This window comes from Taeniopygia guttata, chromosome 12 (assembly GCF_048771995.1).
Source record: "Taeniopygia guttata chromosome 12, bTaeGut7.mat, whole genome shotgun sequence".
In the NCBI taxonomy this organism is placed as follows: Eukaryota; Metazoa; Chordata; class Aves; order Passeriformes; family Estrildidae; genus Taeniopygia; species Taeniopygia guttata.
The window spans coordinates 5,232,477-5,253,423 of record NC_133037.1 but is presented as its reverse complement, the minus strand read 5'-3'; the positions used below and the strand labels follow the sequence as shown (position 1 = coordinate 5,253,423).

The 20,947-nt window shown below is 39.2% G+C and overlaps 1 protein-coding gene across 1 annotated transcript in view; it reads right to left on the bottom strand.

Annotated features, from left to right (window-relative positions):
- The window catches only part of SUCLG2 (succinate-CoA ligase GDP-forming subunit beta), a 110,125-nt gene extending 109,842 nt beyond the window's left edge, over positions 1 to 283 (bottom strand). The window contains exon 1 of the mRNA XM_012573496.5: positions 127 to 283. Coding sequence (XP_012428950.5) covers positions 127 to 210 — 84 coding nt within the window. The 5' untranslated portion in view covers positions 211 to 283. The remainder of the gene's footprint in view (positions 1 to 126) is intronic.
- Positions 284 to 20,947: the final 20,664 nt, after the last annotated feature.

Here is a 20,947-nt window from a genome sequence, read left to right as displayed (position 1 = left end):
CAGCGGGGAGCGGGACGGTCCCGCCCGCCGCCGGGCGCGGGGAGGCTGCGAGCGGAGCCGCGCCGGCCGCGGGGCTCGGGGGAAGCTGCCGGCAGCAGGGACGGCGGGGCTCGCTCGCTCACTCACCGGGAATTCGGCCCGCAGGCGGGCGGATCGCAGGGCCCGGTCCCGCAGCACGGTCCCCGCCCGCCCGGCCAGGGGCGCCGCCATCTTCGCGCTGTCCCCGCGCTGTCCCCGCCCTGCCCCGGCGGAAGCCCCGGCGGAGGCGGAGAGGGGCCGGGCGGGGCCCCGAGCGTCCTGAGGGCCGCGGGGTCGGTACCGTGGGGAAGGTACAGACACCCCCGTGGGGAAAGTATAGACACCCCCGTGGGGAAGGTATAGACACCCCCATGAGGAAGGTATAGACATCCCCGTGGGGAAGGTATAGACACCCCCATGAGGAAGGTATAGACACCCTCGTGGGGAAGGTATAGACACCCCCATGAGGAAGGTATAGACACCCCTCTGCATTGTCTCTCTGACAGGAAAGGCCGAGGGAGTTGTGGGAGTTGTGCCTCGAGAAGAGACCACCGAGAGGGGACTTGGTTAATGTGTGTGTGTGCAAAACGCCAGTCGCTTGGTTTTTAAAATTTTAAAGGTTTAATAATAATTAAATGGTTATAAAAATAGTAATATAATTAGAGTAATGAAATTTAGAATTTGGACAATTACAAGGCAATAAAAAGCAAAGGATTACGGACGTCTGGATGCTCTTGGACACTAAGTCAGGAAAAGCGTCCCGGGTGAACAAAGGAATAACCAAAAAGCAATAACCTGTTGCATATTCATATATCCTTCATGGTTACGCATACATTCTATTTAAAACAAGAGCTCTGTCTGTTGTATGTCAACTGTTTCCTTGAGTCCCCAAGGGGTCTTCGAGTCTGAGCAAGACCTGAAGAAATTAGCTTCTTCCGATAAGAAAACCATAAATTCCTTTTCTCTGGAAGATTTAAGTGTTCCTCGAAGCGAGCATCTCATTCCTAAAAAAAAAAAAAGTCTCCCCTCACATACATAGTCTCTATTTTAACATTATGTTTAACATTAAGGGAGCCACTGTGGTCCCTTCCAGCCTGAGCCATTCATGATCCCATGAAAGTGTGTGTCCTGGCTTGTAAGATAAGCATGTATTCTATTTGCCATCTGTTAGAGGTTGGACAGTTTTCTTATCTCTTCCAAGAACAATGTCTCCCTCGGGGAGAGATCTTCTGTTAATGAGCCGTGGAATGACTCACTGCATGGCTGGTAATGTTACATCATCCCATGGTGAGATGCTCCACCCAGAGGGAGGAGCCAAGCACCCCTACCTGCATAAAATCAGCATTTTTTGGGACATCAGAGTAGCTCCTTCACTAGATTCCCAGAGGAGCAGCTTCTTCCCCACTAAATCCCCAGAAGACCAGGCCCATCTACTCTATCACCAGACCTTCAGAAAAAACTCCACCCTTCTACAGATCCCTGCTTCAGCAGCATTTCATCTGCCACTCCAGAAGGAGCAGCCACCATTTAACTGGACTGTTACCAGCACCCTGACTCCTCAGGGTGTCAGGTTTCTGACTCTATCAGTAGTTTTGTTTATACTAATTACATTTTTTTTTTTAGTTTTTTTCTTTTCCTTAATAAAGAACTGTTATTCCCATATCTTTACCTGAGAGCCTTTTAATTTTAAAATTATAGTAATTCGGAGGGAGGGGGTTTATCTTTTCCATTTCACAGGAGGCTCTTGCCTTCCTTCACAGAGTCCTGTCTTTTCAAACCAAGACAGTGTGTTGGAGATGAGTGTGCCCAGCACAGCCAGGTTTGGGACTGGGGCCCAGTGCAGTGACCAGAGCTCTGTGGAGAAGGAGCAATGAGTGGAGAGGCTGGGAAGTGTGAGATCCCAACCTTGAACTGCTGGAGGCTGATCCAACTTCTTTTTTCCTTTGGTTTTTATTAAAAGATATCAACTCAAGCTAATAAACCTGTAATCTGAACTCCAGAAACACCTCTGTTCTTCATCCACTCGTAAAATGTGTCAATGTCAGGTTGAACATTAGGAGGAATTTTTTTCTCAGAAAGGGTTGTCAGGCTTAGAATCAGCTGCTCAGGGTAGTGGTGGAGTCACCGTCCCTGGAGGTTTTTAACAAAGGACTGGATGTGGCACTTGGTGCTCTGGTCTGTTTGACAAGGTGGTGATTGCTCACAGGTTGGACTTGAATATCTCAGTGGTCTGTTCCAACCTAAACGATTCTGTGAAAGCTATGAGTTAATGCCAAACCTGACACATCAAACTCAGGCTCTCTTGGGGGATGGAGCAGAAGAGCCGAGCCCTGGTAGCTTTATGTCCATCATGTGGATTTAAAATCTGACATGAGTTCTCAGTCTGAGCAGAGGTTTCATGAAAGTCAGGCCCAGCAGCCAACTCTGTGAAAATTGTTCATCCATCAGGAATGACTTGGGGGCTGCTGTGGGCACACGTCTACAGTCTGAAGTAAACTCAACAATTAGATTGGTTGGTCTTTGCAATCACTTGAGCATTTCCTTGTCTGTTTCTCTTTAGTGCATACCTTGGATAATCCACCTATGAGGAATAGAGAATGAGCCAAATAGCTCACGCAAATTGTCCATTTACAATCATGGTTTGGGAAAAAAAAAAAAAAAAGCTAAAATTGAGTGATGGCTGAGATACCCTTGCAATTTTACAACAGTTCATATTAATTTCACCTATATTGAAGCATGCAGAGTTAGCATTATATGCAGGCATTATTTATGCTGAACATTATTTATTCAGTGGTTTATGATGAAATAGTTGGATAAACACTTAAATCCTCATCTTCCAATCCAGGACGTGAGTGGAAACAAAGGAAAATACTCCTGTCAGGGCTTAGAACTTGCACTCCTAAACATGTTTTTTAAAAAATCAGGACTGAACTACTCCTTTATTGGAATTTAATCAGCAAATAAATTATATGTCTAATATAGAAAAAATCTGCAATTTCATAAAAACTGAGGTGCTAGAAAAGTCTGAAATTGAACACTTTTGTCTTTGTCATGACAATTTAAGCAATGTAATATGTTTCAATAAAGAATCTGGTGATGCTATTTTTGATAGCATTGAGCAATAGTGTATGGTACCAGAATTAACCCAGGTATTACTGTGTGCTTGTTCTTTCAGAATATTGTATACTGACTTAGGTATTATGATGGAGGAACTATAATTTCATTTTTAGTTTCATGACTGTGGTTCAGTAAGCACAGTGTTCCCTATTCATACAGACTATTATGGCTGTCTGCATTAAGTTTATATATATAGCAGGTATATAAGCTTTTAGATAATGTCTGTGAATTGCATGCAAGGCTATCATTTAATGCTATGAGGAGCATTTTCACTGCTTAATATAAATAATGCAGAACCTGCTTTACTATATTTTTTTATTGTTTAGATTTAGTGGAAAACCACTGCACAGTGTGGAGTAGTCACCAAGACATTTTTTTTTGGGTTTTTTTTGTATCTCTGTTGCAGAACATACCTGACCTTTAAAGTATGAGGAGAAAAGATAGATTTCATTGTCTTCACATCCAGTTGCCTTCTATATATGTGTGAACCAAAGAAAATTTAGATGAAACAGGTCTCTGAAGAAATTAGAGCAAGCAAGAGCCAGAATTTTTGGATTGTGGAGTACAAGACATGTTGGTGTGTGAGAGGATGGACAAATTATTAATTATTTTTGGGGAACACACTTTTAATGCAGGAATTTGGGAACAGCAGTGGAGTAGTCTCAACACACCATCCTCACAAATAAGGAGGGAAGTGAAGTGCAAAATGAAAAAGGTTAGAGGGAGAGGCTGGTTTCAAAGGTCATTCCTTCTAGATTTCCAGACATTCCTCCCTGTATCTCTCATGGATATACAGCATTTGAGTGTGCTTCTGTTCTGTCTTCCCCAGGATACACAAAAGGGTAGCTAAGTTTTTGCAGTGGTCTATTTAATGCTAAACAACCAGTAATGGTTTTGCAATTAAGTTTAAAAAAGAACATTGTGTAAGGTTTATACCTCTTTAGAAGTTATCCTTAAGGCTAAATGGTTGTTAATGTTCAAGTGAAAACATTTAAAGACAAAAGAAATCACCTTATGAAAGGTAAAGCACAATTCTAAGTGTTTTTGCAATGACATTGTATATTCATTTTCTTATCTGTGCAGATTACCTCCCAAATCACTGTTTTTTTGGGTTTTTTTGGTTTTTTTTCATTTTATAATATGTTGATCTAGCTGGGTTTTGCTGGGTTGTAGTTTCATTTCAGAGTACTGGAACCAGTGGGCTGAAAGGCATTTCCTCATCTGCACATGGCCTTGTAATTGTTCTTATGTTAACTACAGAACCTGAGCGTCATATTCACATGGATTTCACAGGGAATAAGTTCATAATAAGTTTATTTGAAATATACCCCACACACAGCATCCCCAAAAATAAAAAGTGAGGATAATAAAGCTGCAGCAAACTCCCTAAAATAGTCCCACTGTAGGTGGCTGAGGAACAGGAAACAAGATCATAGTGTGAGTCTGACAGTGCCACTGCAGAGCATGAGTCCTGATGCTCAAGCACCTCTTAGATTATGATGCTCTCCCAGTCATTCACTATTTCTCATTCCCTTTCTCTATTCAAATATTAAACCAAAAAGAAAAACGTGTGGTGAGTGGAGGAAGGATAACAGAGGATTAAAATAACAATGTCTGCATACAAAAAGAAGGGTGAAAATAAGGATTGAAAACTAGTGTGTTAGAATTGTAAATTGCCCCCTAGGTCACTGAGTTCAGTCATTGCATCCAGCCACAAATTTCCCACTCATTAGAGCATTATTGAAATATACTGGAAGGTATCCTGGAAGGAAGCAGGATGGGGTGGTTTTGGCTAGGTAGGATCAAACATCCTGGTTTCTCTGTCTGTGTGACACAGGAGCTTTGTGTGCTGCTGCTGCATCAGCAGGCTGTGTATGTAAATATCAGTCTGCCCTTTTCACTTGCAGATTGTCTGCATTTCTGCTGTACATAGTGAAACTTGTGTGTGGCTCAGAATGAAGGAACCAAGTGAAGCCTTAAACGTCTTTGCAACTTCTGCTCAATGCTGTGGGAAGCCAGAGCGCTGCATTTTAACGCTGTGGGATAACTGTGACTTGAAAAGTAAAAATAAGCATCTAAAACAGGGAAAACTTTAAATAATAACATGGAATAAAGAGAAAAAGTAGTGGAATAACCAACTTTAAAAAGATTTATAGCAAGAGAGGCAACACCAGGCATAGCAATAGTAACAATAATGCTCCACCTTTTTTGATATCTAACCACCTGACTGTGTAAAAACAAATCTTTCAGGAATTATGACATAAATTAATAGGCTGAAAACAATTGAAGTGATGCATCAGTTTACAGGAGAGCTACTGCTCCCTTTTGCTAGCGGCCTGCTGTATAATCAGGCAGACAGGGGAGTTCAGGTTTCCCAGCAGAGACAGACTGTAGGTCTATAACACTCAGTTCCAACAGCACTGAGAACCCTGATATTGAGGGTAGAAAGACAATTTTATTGAACTTCTGTCAGAGACGATACAGGACTGTGAACACAAAAAGTGTAAAGATCTGAGCTGTGGGATACGGTGAAAACAACCTCTCAGAGTCTGGACCTCTTTGATAAGATGTCACTGTATCTTTGCAAAGACTTTGAATTCTCTAAAAAATACAGTGAATCTAAATTCAGGAAAGAAATGTCTAACAGTCTTAAGAAAAATAAAAAAAACAAAGCTAAATTTAATTGAGGGAAGGAATAGAGGTTAGAGTAGCAGCAAAACTGTGATGTAATGATAAGACAGACTCTGTTGTGTCTGCTGAGCAGCACAGTTTATTATCTAGAGAAAGATTCTAAAAAAATTAGATTTATTAAATATGAAGCAAAATCTTGACTAGATCAATAATCTTCTGTACATTGTTTTTAAAAACATATTTAGTAGCAAGCCGTTATATTTACAAACATTCCTATCAGCAAGCCCTCTGGAGTGTACAGGAAAGTTCCCAGATTAAGTGTTTGCAGAAAAAGTCAAATGTGGAATCTCCACATCCACCATGGTGGCTTGACAGGAATCTGTGAATTCCCCATGCAGTAAAGCTCTTTAACTCTTTCCAGCAGGGCTGCAATTCCCACAATGAAGAATAAAGGCAAGATAGCACTGCCATAAGAGAAATTACTTGGATGCTGATAGAAAAACCTTTGTTTTATGGTGTTCTGTGTGTCCTGCACAGTTACCTGCAAACAGGTGAGCATTTTCCAGGAATGAAACCTGGTTACTGCTTGAGACTGTTGAAGGCTGCAGCTGAAAAAGCATTGTTTGCCCCTACCAAAGGGAGACTGGGAAAATCAGGAAAGCTATAGGTGTTCCCATCACAGCTAATCCGTGTTTTAATTCACAGGTTGCAAAATACCTTGTTGCCTCAGCCCTGTTACAGGGTTTGAAATTGTCTCTTGTAATTAATTTCCAAACCAGTAAGGTGAAAGGGCTGCTAATATGTGAGGGGTAATTTTTTCCTGATGAATTTTATGGATTGCAGAGGCAGGGAAATTGATTTTTTTGCCAAATGAAGTATTGATCTTTAAGAAGCTTACTATGCTACCTAGTTTGGGGTCATAGGGTACTATTTCTGTGGATTCTGTTGATTGCTTGCTGTGTTTTCCTATTTCAATAAAATCTTTTGTCATGGAGGCAGGTTTCACTTTCATTACAATTGGTCGAACACCAGCAAGTGGTTCAGTGATCATGGAAGTTTATAAAATCTCTGACCTTTCTGAGGAGCCTAACAAAGAAATGCAGCACAGTGTGAAAAAGCTGGTAACAAAACCTGAATGCACCACCAGAGGAAACTGAACTGCCTAAACGTAAAGCAGAGTGACAACAGTAACTATGGCATTTGGTGCATATGCTCACTGCTTTGTTGTCTAGACAGCATATTTGGACATTTACAAGTGTGTAAAATAAAGGAGGATTATTTTACCTTAGCTGGTGGCAAGAGCAGTTAGAGCTGATGGAGCCAGGCTGTCACAAGTGCAGGCAGACTTCATCACCACTTTGAAAAGATCTCAGTGATTCTATTAAAAAATGCCAAAGTTTGGGAATTTTTTCTGGTTTTCTTATGTTTTATGGTGTCATCTCTCAGACCAGCTGTGAGGAGAAGGAGAATACCTACAAATGCATTCACACAGATGAGACTGTGCTGATTTGTTCTGTCATCTGTTTCCTTTAGAATAAAACTACCAGCAAACAGCAATCTTCCAGCACGTGGCACTGGCAAGGAGTGCTTCCAGGCTCCCTTTTGCTAGTTAATGTATCAATAACCAGCTAATGTATCAATTCTTCAAAAATGTAGTTAAAATGTCAGTTCATGGAGTAGAAAAAACAATGACTTTCTGAGATCTCAAATTACACGCAGGGAGCCTTTAGGAACCTGTTGAAAACATTAAATATAATTGACTAACAACTGATCATACCCATGGTAAACTGTAGTTTCCTGACCATGTAGCCTAAATATTTTAACAGAATTCTGACTACATTTGCAAGCATCACCTCCCCTACACAGAGATTTGTAAATCAGCTGCATTAGTATTTGCTCTTTGGATGGTGTTTGCAAATTTTATGGAAATTCAAAGAGAAAATGGGCAAAGAGCAAAGTCTGTATCCTCAGGGGACAGTATCTATATGAACAGATGAGTAGGGAGGGTAAAGCCTCATGCTTGCCTTCTATATAGATGCATTTTATCCAGTAAAAGAAACCCATATCATTTATTGCCTTCATTTCTGTAAAACTTTCTTTAGCCTGTAAGCAGAAGAAGATTGTTACAACATACAGGAAACTAACTATCTTCACAAACTTTTGGGAATGGACATAGATTATCTCACCTTCAAGTCTTATGTGTGTGTACACACATAGATTACATTTTTTTCATGGTTTGGGAAATCATGATATAAAGCTCTTTTCTATCAGTAGAGCTAGGAGCAATCAAAAACAACTTCCCTCCCCATGGCCTATTCCTTTAACAGCCTTTACAGAAGTACATAGGAATTACCATAATTTTAATTAATATGCTTTTGTTATAAAGATCAAAATGGGAATATTTTAGCCGTCAGTTTGGCTGTATCAGATCCTAAAAAAATTCTTTTGCATTCTGCCTCACAAAGAAATTGGAATAAAATTTCTCTAAGCAACAAGTTCTAGTATCCATCTGATTTAGTAAAGTAACATTTGCAAGCTTTGCTGTTAAATATAGCATTGTCAGGTACAGCTTCTGCTTTGTACATTGTTTGTCCTTAATAATGTGTTTTGATGATTTTGTTTCTCTAGGAACACTGGGAATGTTTTACTGCATACAAGCAACTTTGCAATCAAAATTCTATCCCAAGAAGCATTTTTAGGCTACCAATCTGTGCTTCAGAAAATGCCAAATTTTTTCTTCAGAAAACCAGTGAACACCGGTTCATTAATAAGTGCCATAGGAGGTATGTGATTTGTTTTGAGAGTCATTTAGAATCAAAATCCTGTGTACTGTAATAAAAATTCAGGGAAACAACAGAAAATCTACATGGACAGCTCATTTAATACCTGTGGTGTATTTATGTTTGAGGTAACATGACCTTAAATGTGGTATCCTGAGCAAATCACTGTTTATTCACTTTGGATTTGGCTTTCTTTGACTTTCAATGTATGTTGAACTGTATACTGGAATGAATCCCTTTGTTACTCAAGGCTACATGTGGCATACTTGATGGAATTCAGAGTAGGATTCATAACAAATAACAGAGTTTGAAGGGATAAATGCTGAGAGTAAAGTTCCTTATCTGTGCTGGATTCTGGGAGCACAGTTATTACAGTGTCTATGATTCAGTTCTCTACAAAGGAGAGAACTTCTCTACTAATCATCCTGCAGACATTAATGTGAGTGCATAATGTAGGAATGCTCAAGTCATGAAGTCTTATTTATAACTGAAAGAATTTAAAAGAATTTTAATATTGCCGATGAATACTCCCCCAAATTCCAATGAAATTTATATCTATGTAAGAGTTTGTGTGTGTTTCATTCAATAATTGCATCTAATATTGCCAGCAGGGGAAGAAAAACAATAATGTATGCCTGGTATGACACATGCCATGTTTCAACTGAGAGCATGACTGTTGCCACCCTATAAAACAGAAAATTATTGCAATTAATTCATTACTTCAGAACAACAAATAACTGAGGAATTTGCAAAATACATCAGTCTTCTGTGAAGAAGAGAAGACTTTATTAGGCAGTAATTGTTATGAATTAATCACTTAGCTTTAATGCTAAGTATGATCTTGTGATGCAGCATAAAAATATGAATGCCAGTCAATAAGCAGACAATGAATAGTCTTGGGAAGGGATTCATCTCTTGTCCAGAGTTCCTGGAGAATAGCAATGACCTTTTATTTTAACCTCTCATTGGAAGGAGCAGTTCAGTTCATGCTGTCTTACATCAGAAGCACTGACTTCAGCTGTGGCACTGTGCCTAATGGAAACTTGTCACCACTGTATCCTGCAGAAGTGTCTCATTCTTTTGAGGCCAGTGGAAGTGTTAAGTCAAATATTTCTTGCACCATTTAAAGCACAGAAAATACATATATATGTGTGTGTGTGTGTGTCAGTACATGTATATATATATATATATATATATATGTGTATATATATATATATTTAGTGGAGACCTTTACTGATAGACGATTTATATTAAAATATATGCTAAATATTTTTAAGATCTTTCTTCTGCTGGTTTCTGTGACATTAGAAATTTTGCAATACTTTCCTTCCTAATTCTTTAGGCTTCCACCAGTTTAGTCAAAATGATGAGGAAGTTTCAGTATACCTAGTATTCCAGGGATTTCTAACCAGCATGAACAGATTAATTGCATATAGCACAGATCAAATTGCATAGAATTGTTAATGTAGCCCAGTCATGCCCTGTTGCATCTGTGCTGTCAGACTGAACAGGTCTGTCTTAATAACCTGAGAGAGGTTGAGAGAGTGAAAATCAGCTCCATAAAATTCCACCCAAATGAGAAAATCAGTCCTGAATGAACGGTGAGTACAGACCATCAGAAATCATTTTTCTTGATGAGCAGATGGAGAAATGTGCTTTTGAAGGTAGGTTGTTAAGTGTTTGAAAGGTAACTATCAGAGGTCATTTCAGCCTCAGCTGATTATCTCTTAGACTTTAGCTAATACTAAATAGCAAGGTCGTAAGGCTTATATGTACAGCTGTGGTCTGATGAGTGAGAGGTGTTTATAAAAAGCTGAAGAAAAGAGACAAAATCAAAAACCACAAAAAGGACCTTTGAGGACATTGTGCTTATCTGGGAACTGAAAGCCAGGGATTGCTTATGTTGTGTGGCATTTTGCTCCCTTGTCTATGTGGAACCAAACCAGAGGTCCTGTTTGCCATGCAATTTCTCCTTTTTTGTAAAGAATGCTGGGTTTGCATGTCTAGAAAACTCCATCATTCTCCATGAAGATAAGATGGTCTGCTACTTAGAGAAAAAAAAAAACCAAAACACAAAGGAGGCAGCAGTAGAACACAGAAATTGTCCTCCTAGTCAAAAGACATCAGCAGCATGTCCTTTTCTTCATTATATACTTCATAGCCATGGAACAAAGATGAAGCAAAAACTCACAGAGAGATTTGATATTCAATTATTTTGTCTCATTTCTTTCCTTATCTGCTGAAGTGGACAGTAGTCACATATGACAACAGTCCTTTACAGACAAGGTTGCCATCCTGACTTCATCCAGCTCCTCTATTGTTTCATGGCCACAGGGTTTCAAAGCACTGAGAGTTCTGCTACTGCAGTGACACCCAAACAACCATCCAGTCTTAAGGCAGTTCCTCTCAGTTGTTGAAATAAGCTGAAATTTTCATCAGGGAGCTGTTGCTTCTCATTTATAAAGAAAAACATCAGCTATTATGGTAATAATACAGAAAGCCTCATTAATTACAGCACACAATAAAGAATAAAGCGAGTGTAAAGAAGCCAAGCAGATGGTGCATTATAATCAGACTTTTTAAACAGTAACCTTCACAGTAGAGAATGCTGTAGGTAAGAGTGCAACTTAACTTTCATTAGAACATTTTTATTTCTATGTTTAGGACATAAATGTATTTCCAGATATGGTTTTTGCTGAAAGTTGAATTATTCTGGAAAGCCTGAGAAAAACATAAAGCAATACAATTTCTTTCTAATTACAGAGATTACAGAGTGTGATGTGGGGGAGAAGGGGAAATGCTGTAAAGTTTTTATTGGTTTCTGTTATTCCTTCTGCAGTTTTGAAACATACTGTAAAGAAAAAAATTTAAAAAACTTTTTAGGAAGAGATAAAAATAGGGGCAGCTGTAGCTCTCTATTTTGGGAGTGTGGAGTTGGGGAAGAGGAGGCTTACAGAGCATTGCATAAAACTAGGAGCCTTTGAGGTACCATTTTGCCCAAAGGGAGGGAAGAGGAGGGTGAGAAAATACTGCTATAGGCTAGTGGCAGTTTTAAGAGACAAACCCAGCAAAGATTCCTCCTCCCATATCTGGCATTCCTGTGTGCCCAGGAAATGGAAATGTAACCTGTCAGTTGCCCTTGCAAGTATTCAGAAAATAGCTGTAATAGAAGCCTGTAAAATATTTTGTTCGAGAAATGATACCCAGATAATTGTACATACCATAAAACAAGCCAAACTAAACTGTGAGGTGTAAAGCTTCAATTCCCATACAATAATTTATTAGGAGGATTTATTTTATTGAATAAAATGAACACTAAGAAAAAGCCTCTCTCTGCTCAACACAGCAATAAAGAACATTGTTCCTCTCTGCTGGGTAACTGAAGTGTCCAGCCCCAGGAGCAGCTGCTCAGAAATCACTTTGTGTTCACACCTGCAGCCTCTGTGGGCTGTCCAAACTCATCCTGCGTGCAAATCCCATCTGCCTTTGCTGATGCTGCAGTGGGAGCAACCTCAAACCCTTTTTTTTTCCCCCAGTATCGTGTGACTTCAGCAGGATGACAGAGAGGATAACAGAAGGACTAACTCTGTGCTCAGACTGAGGAGGATCTATGAGAGATAGAAATTTTGGCTATTGGAACAGTGTGATGAAATAGCCTGAAAGCCGCAGAGCCATTTTTGAGAGCTTTTGCTCTAAGGTTTATTGCAAACTTGGGCTTTTTTCTTGGAGAGAGTGAGTTTAAAGTAGTTGCTGTTCAATGCCCTAATATTATTCAACCAATTAGGCTTTACTAGATTATTCTTGAAAAAATGTGTATAATATGTAGCACAGTAAATTCTCCTGGTCCTTTCAGCTATTCCAGTATTCCATTACTTTTTTTTTTCTTCTTGATGTCTTTAGCAATTAAGTCCAGCATATTTTTATTTTTTAGTCAGGATATTGAATGGCAAGAAAGCAACAGTCCAATAGTCTATATTCCAAAAAAAAAAAAGAACATATGAAGAAAATACATCTGTTACTTCAATTCTTAACTGTACAATCACGTGGAATTGGAAAAATTGCTTCTGTCCAGCTTTCTGGGTCAGCATGTTAAGCATGTTTTCAAAGTGGGCAGCAGGAATCTTGGATTCCTAATGCTTTCTCCCATTGCATTTCTCCTATATAAATATCAGTGTATGGTAGCATGTAGAGAAAATATTCAGAGCATTGTTGTGTTTGTGGTGATTCTTCCTAAGTCTGGAGTGATTCACTGGCCAAGCCATCATACATTATCCCTTGTTTTACAGGTCAGAATGTGAAAGGCAGCTCCTGGGATGCTGCACAATTCTCCTTTGGGTACCTTGCCACTGACCTTGGCCTGTCCTCATGCCAGTCATGGGCAGCTCATGGGGGTTTTGGATCCATCAGTGCTTGTATTTTTCTGCTCCTTGAATGTGGCAATAGAAAGAGACAAGTCCTATCCCTTGAAGAAAATCTGCTCTTGTTAATGAAGCTTTCAGTCATCCATCCGAAAGGATATTTAGCTCATGTGTTCACAAAATGCTTGTTTGCAACTGTGGCAGCTCTGAAACTGAGGAAAGGAGCACTTTGCTGCCACCTCTCAGTGAATTGAGAAGAGAGGGAGGTTTATGTACAAACTTTTGGGCCTATTTATTTGCCTTCTTTCTTTCTGAGGTGCATTTTTATCCATTTCCTAAGGAATTGACTAAAACTTGGAGAATCAGAGAAATGAAATAACATTTTATTTGTTTTAGTGGCCAAAAATCAGAATTGTATTTAAATATTACCTGTTTTGGTGTTACCACGACTGAACCTCAGTCTTGTATGGGGTAGTAAATAGAATGGAATGAATATGAATATGTAAATACATCTATTTCTAACTGATCTGGTGTATGGAGTGTGTTAAAAAATGAAGTGCAGGCATCAGCATAATGATACCAGAATAAGATTATAACAATAATAGAGGATTGTCAGGGACAAAGGCTGTAAACTACTTCCTTTATGAAATGAGGCAGTCCTTCCTGAGAGTGTCAATTTGACTACTCCCTTTTTGAAATGATGAAAGGGGTGCAGCTGATGGATAATCAATTCATCATTTGTTCATCAAATGATCATTTGTTTATCAAATGATCAAACTGAGCTACAGGATGTAGTGTCTGAGTCTGGTCCTTTTTGTTAGCACCAATATTTGGAGGAATAGTTCAATGTTAGTGTGATTACAGGAAGTTTTCTTAACACACAGTCTCATTAAAATCAAAGACTCTGTGGCTGTGCAAACACCCAGAAGAGGAGAAGTGCAGGAGTTTCTGTGACACCTCCAGGGGTTGCACCACTGCTATTGATTTTACATGAAGGCTCTGGGATGCTACAGTGATGGACAGCACAGTAAAACCCTGGGAGAAATGGATAGACATGATTAAGTGTTTATTGGCCAGCAGTCAGTGCCTTTCCCTATCCTCTTAGGCCCCAATCCACAGATGATATGCTGTTACCACTTTTAGCTCCAGGGTTGGTCGTTAAACTCAAGCACAAGGAGCTGATATATTTAGGACCAGAGGTCTCCAGTTCATTGCTTGTTTATCACCATGCTGCAGTCTGACATCATTACAATACTGAGGCCTAAATAAACAAGAGTTCTGAATATTTAATTTGCAAAACCACTTTATTCAAGTATCTTAAATCTCTGAAGTTTTCAGCTCTTTTGTTTGCTCCTTGGGGAATTTACAATTTCCCTTGAGATTGTGGTCTGCTGTTATTCTTTCCAAAAGAAATATAGAAATCATATTTTAACCTGAAAGGATTTTATCCTCCCTTCATGTTCTCCTTAATGTTTTTTTAGTTGAATAGTGTGAACTTTTCTAGACACATTTCTGGGATTTATGCATTAATATCAGGCTTCAGGTGGAGAGGCTTTTTATCAGATAAGCAAACCTGGGAGAAAGTCCTGAACGTTAACACTGAGGATGGAGATGGTATGGCACTTTTTCTTTGAGCAAATCTGATTGCATTTCAATGACAGAGAAGATAGAATACTTTTATTTTATTCACTCATTCTATTACTCCCACAATAAGCTATATAAGCTCAGTAAAAAGTTTCTGAGATGTGGAAAAATTTGATAGCAGATGTACTAAGGAGCAATGGACATATTTTGTGGTTTGCTCCTGCTTGATATTAAGGTGGCCAAGGTTCTTAAGAGTGCTTTCAGATCCTGCAGATCAATATTCTGATTCTACTTGAGTTGGTGGTACTGCTATCACTGCCTTGCAATATAGCAAGAAGTCTCTCTGGAATGAAGCATGTGGGCATCATTCAGAGAATATTCAACTTCTTTTTCAGCCCCTGGCATCAGCATTGCTGGTGCTTGTCTCATTATGTCTGATGTCATGATACAGCATCAAGATATTAATTTCACTGAGGATTTTATATTCTCTGGGGGAGAGAATAGTATAGAGTTTCATGTTAGAAGCTACAGGCCAGATCTACCCTGGCTAGAGGAAATAGCCATAGCTGATATTTGTGTAATGCACAAAAATATAAAGAAAACTGTAACCCATTCACCTTTGTTCCACACTTTTAGTTAAACATAGTTTACAACTGATATAGAGCATATATCTGATTTGATTGGCGCTAATTAGATAACTCTGGGTGAACACTAAATTAATGCAGTGTTTAATTGGTATTTTCTACTCAGGAGAGGGCTGTGAACTGCCCTCATTTCATTCCTCATAGTTGTTATGCAAGGCCTGTTTTCTGGCACTTCTGGAATCCATGAATTTGGGAGGAAAGCTGCATCTTAGAGATGTTACCCCAGTGCCCCTCTTCAAGTGAAGTCATATGAGGTTGTCTCAGGCCAACAGTCTTTCTGGCACTCCTATTAATATTCTTTGTAAAGCCTGCTTCCTATAGTTCTGTGCCCAAAACGCATTTTGGGCACTAAAACAGGACAGAAATTGTCAATTCCAGCACCTCAGAAATGTTAGGTAAGCCAGTGACTGAATATTCATAACAGCCTTCTTTTCCTTCTTTTGCACTATGTATCCTTTTGCAATAAAAAAAAATGTGTTATTTCTTTATTTGCTGACATTCCCTAGTGACATGTCAGTGGTTCTGGGAACAAAAGCCTTAAAAATCTTGGTGTGCTTTTCTGACGCTTGAAAATACAGAACTACAAAGTCTTTGCCCAGACAGCCTGGCTTGTTGTCTATTGTCACTTGCTTCCATTTATCTAACAAATGCTGCCAGTTCCTTAGGTTTATCACAGATTCTGCTTCACTTTCCTTTCACCTTATGATGTGACAGCTCCATCACAGAAGTGTTTAATAGATGTCTCAGCTTCATTTCTCACTCCCTTGTCCACACAATGTGGGGGTAATGTTTCTGATCCGTTTTGCTTGCCAGGGACTCTGGAGCAAAGATGTTTTTCTTGTAAAGAAGTACTGTCAGCCTTCCTGTTGTGTCTGAACTGCTGGATCTTCTCAGGTGTGCCCCAGCCTGTGTGGTTTCAACTGCTTTCCACCTGATCTGATGCACTTATTTCTTTAGTGATGTACATGTGTGAATGTTGGATTTATTTTATTTTATTTTATTTTATTTTATTTTATTTTATTTTATTTTATTTTATTTTATTTTATTTTATTTTATTTTATTTTATTTTATTTTATTTTATTTTATTTTATTTTATTCTGTGCAGCTCTGTCTCGATTTCTTTTTCACATTCATTCTTCCACATTGTGAACTCGATGATGGCTGGAAAATTCATTTTTTCAAGCCTCTGAAATTTCATTGCAAATATTGCATTGTGTATGTAATTAGACCTTCTTCTTCAAGAATACTCAGTAATTTATACCCCACTAGGATGTATTTCTCTGGGAAATCACAGTCACTTGACCAGCTCAGTTTTACTGTGTGTTACAGAAGATTTTACTGCCATAAAACTCCACAGTAAAACATAATAAAAAGCTGATTAATCCAAATCTAGCTGGAAACTTTATACAAATTCAAGTAGTATGCCAACAGTATATAGCATTATGTAAAATGTACCCAAACTATATTGGTATCTTCCACCCCTACAGTAGAAACAAGGGCAGATATTATATTAAACTTCTCAGGTGCTTCATCCATTTCACCTTTTTTAGGGTATGTACTGGAAGCACCCCATGTCCTGCAGCAAGGCAGCTTGCTTAGGACAAACTGGTTTATAACTTCTCTAAAAGCCATTCATGCTTTACAGTTAATTTGTACAGAAACCATGGTATTTTCATCACATCAAACTAGCTGATGAAATATTTAAGAGCAGACAGAAAAAACTGAGTGACATTCTGCTAAATGTGACAGTATCTTTAAGTTTTCATGCACACTTCCAAATAAAAAGGATTTTAAAGGAGCTGGAGAGCTCCTACAGAATGTGATGTATTTTGGACAATTATATTATTCTTATCTCAGCAGTAGGAGAGGATTGAATTTGATTTGTTGGGAAGTGTTTGACAGTGACTCTTGGTGTGATTGTTGGTGGTGTAGTGGTCTGATGGTCTCTGGCCCCAGGAGCTGTGCCTGCTCCTTCTGGCAGAGGAAGAGCTCAAGCTCACATCTCCTGCAGCTCCTGAAGAAGGAACACGGTGAATGGAATGTGGAGAAATGCTCCTTGGCTGTGGAAGAAAACGACAGACAAAAGTTCACAACTCTTCCAGAAATGGTGGGTATATTAGTTTGCTTCAAATACTTTCTCCAGAGACTAAGAGAATTTCAAAGGAGGCAAAGACAGTTGCAAATATTACACTGAACTACAGAACAGTGATAAGAAACTGATAGAAGAATGTGACCTCCAGCTGCAATTTGAGGTTGCTTGCAGAAATCCTTGTGAATTCCAATTCCTTTCCTTGAGCTAAAAGAGGTACATGGATTAGGATGCATAATTTCTGTAGGCAAAGGAAAAAAACATTTGCCACCTTGCTGCTCCCTGTGTTTAGCTCTATTATTCGTCCACCATTTCCTTTTCTTCAGTGATGCATCACCTCTCCAGGTTATAAATCATAGAATCTTTGTGGATAATGTCTTCATTTTGCATGGCAAACACATGCCATAAATCTAGGTGAAACTTAATAATTGGTATATGACATCTTTCTTCCTGTGAATGGCAGAGACAGAGGATCCCATTTCCACTTACTTTCCCACTGGCAGAGATACAAAACCTGTTGATTAACTATTTGAGTACTGCAGGGATTGAGACAAATGCACCAAAAAAAAAAAAAAAAAAAAAAGAAAAAAAACCCAACAAAAACAAACTAGGGGAAAGTGACACTTATAGTGGCCTGGCCACTTCCCAAAATCCTGCTGGAAAACTCCACACTGGTCAATGTGTCTAGAAGAGGATGGCATTGGAAACACTTGTACCTTGTCACTACTCATATGTCAGCACTGACCCAGTTCTCTCTCAGAACTGTCCTTATCTGGCACTAGATATTGTCCTGGAGACCTCCTGGTCTTGCTTTTCCTGGAGCATTGCTGGACAGGACAATGTTTCTGTGGGGTAAACTGGCCAGGTGTGAAAGGACTGTAATGATTCAGAGGGCTCTAAAATGGAGTAGTCTAAATCTAGAGTTGACTGGACTAGTACAAGCATTTTCCTGAATTCATGGCATCTCCACGCTCCTTGCACCCTGACTGCTGGGGATATTTTGGCAGCCAGATGCTCATTGTGGTATGAAGTGCCAGACTACAGAGCCAGAAGCTCCCAAAGTAGAACTGACAACTCTGAAACAAAGGCAACAGAAATTTTCTCTGAGCAGGAGTGGTAGTATGAGGCCCATCAAATGTAAGGCAATTACAGTGCCAGCCAATGAAATCAGATGCCAGCTTTGCTCGTGTAACTAGTTTCACAACCTCTAGCCTTCCTAGTATAACACAGAATAATTCATAATGAGACTGAACAGAACTCTTTCAATTAGATTGCAGCAGTGGAGCAAGTTATTTTAGCTAAGCAGAAGCATGGAAAGCCTGTAGGCTCAAACACATGGTAATTGAATAAATAGACTCAGGCTTTTGCTATCATACAAAGAAAATAAGATGTAAGAGTCTTCCTGTAGAGGAAACCCATTCAGAAATCATCTGCCTGCACTCCATTCAAAAATCCCACTTCTGGATGAGGATACAGGTTGCCATTTCTCAGAAAAGCTCTCAGTAGTGAGGATGCCTTCAAGTGAAGATTGGGAGGGCAGTTGTGATGGCACAAATGTCAGGAATGCCTGCAACACTTTAAAAACAACAACAAAAAAAAGGAATGCTAATCAGCAAGCAGGGATTCTGAAGGCAAGCTCTTTCATGGATGCCAGCTTTATTAAAGGTGATATTCAGCATTGCATGTAAGTATGTGCATTGCTCACATGAACACAGTAAAGCACAGGCATTTGTGTTTCTGTGTGGGTTTTTTTTGTATCTCCATGCCATCACCTGCAGCCTTCCTGCTAAGGGGATTGAAAACAGCAGCCAAACATCACAGCACCTCAAAGTTTCCATGCCATAGTGCATGGAATGTTCTTTCCATCTTCATGGTGGTTTTGCTCTTTCTCAATAGTAACTACTTCTATATTTGAGTTTAAGTCACCTTATTTTCCCTATTGTGATAGGAATTCTTTCCCATGGTTCCCCAGACAGATTGCTTCAGACAAGCATCTTTGATCCAGGGCTTGTATTCTGAGCTTCAAAATTCTTTCAATCAGCAAGTCATAGATGAACATGCTGGCATAACTCATTCCTGGCCTGCTAATGGATGTGAGGACAACAAGAAGGGCTCCATGGAAGAAGTCCATAAATGTTCTTTCCTGATTGCAGTGTTATGCTGGAGAGGAAGCAGGAATAGAGTTGATTATGATAGTTTTACACTGTTTTGCAGAAATTATCTATATAATTCTCTCCAGTGGACAAGGCAGCATTGCACAGGGAAAGAAAAGTGTGGTCAATTTGCAAGGAAGCTCATGGGATTTTTGGTTTTGGCTTCAAAAAGAGGGAACAAATTATTTTAGCTTCTTGGTTTGAATAAGAATTGCTTATAGTGAAAGAGATTTTACAGCCCATTAAGTTCAGTCAGTACAAAATGAACTTAACTGGCCAGATTGACACCTGGAGAATATACCTTGTGCTAGAGGGAATCTTCATCTGTGTAAAGCTGATACAGCTAATTCTGTTATCTCTTGCTTTGGATTTGACACCTGTGAAGTTTTTGCTGCTGGGGCCATATTTTCTGGCTGATTTGGAACAGGCTGAGGCCATAGGAAATGAAGGAAGGGTCGAAGGAGAATCAATACTATTCTGCTATGCCCCATACTCAATGAGCAAAATAGTCTGACAGGAGCACAAGGCTTACACTCCTACAGCTCTAGAGACATCCAGATCCTACAAATCACTCCTCTGATGATCATACCTGAACCATGAAGGCTGTGATATATCCAGATACTCCTGGTTTTCTTAATTATTGTGAAGAACAGACAAGGGCTAATGTCCTTTCCCTGGTGGAAATGGTGTCTGACAAATTGATGTTGTAAATTACCAAATGCTGTTTGAGATCCAGGCACTGGGAAGAGGACAAGAAGGCAGATTTCTTGTGTAGAAAAGAAAATCCTAACTCTGCTTGGCTCTTAAAATGAAAAATGTAAAAAAAAATCCTGTCTGAAAGTGATCCAGAATATTATGTCCTTCACAGGAATGAAAAATGACAAAGTTCAGCTCAAGTGTTGACAGAATAGTTTGTCACAAGGTAAGCCACTTTCTTTAGATAACTCTTGCTTTTTAAATTCCTACACATTCAATTGTTTTCCTTTTGAGGACATTTAAAAATAAACCATCAAACAGAATATTTCCAAAATGACAAGATCCTGAATCTGCAATTGTATACAATAATATTTGGCCAATATATTAAATGAAATTTCCTTCTACCATGGAGTTAAGTGGTAGAGTATGAAACTGGCCATGCACATGGACAAAATCAAAAGCCTCCAGAATGAGTCCTATGGCATGACTCAATCTAAACAGTCATATTTTCCCAGAAAATTTGTTGCCTTGCACATCTAAAGCATCGATCACAGTGTTTGATGCCATCTCACAGAGAATTTCCATTTTCATTTCTTTGCTGTGGCGTGGGATTATCTTTACAACAATAGTTGTGGCTATGTGTAAATTGCTGTGTAAAAATAAAGGGGATGTAAGTGACAGGCAGTGAAGTCTGGCAGCACAACTTCTATCACTCAGGATTTGACAGACTTTGCACCAAGTCCTGCACTCAGCTGACAGGATCTCTCATTATTTGGTCTTTGGAACTTGTAGTGCATCATCATGATGCCAAATTGATTGTTTTTGCCAAAAATAAAGAACTGTGAAAGCTGGTTTCTTCTTCTGTATATTGTTTGGC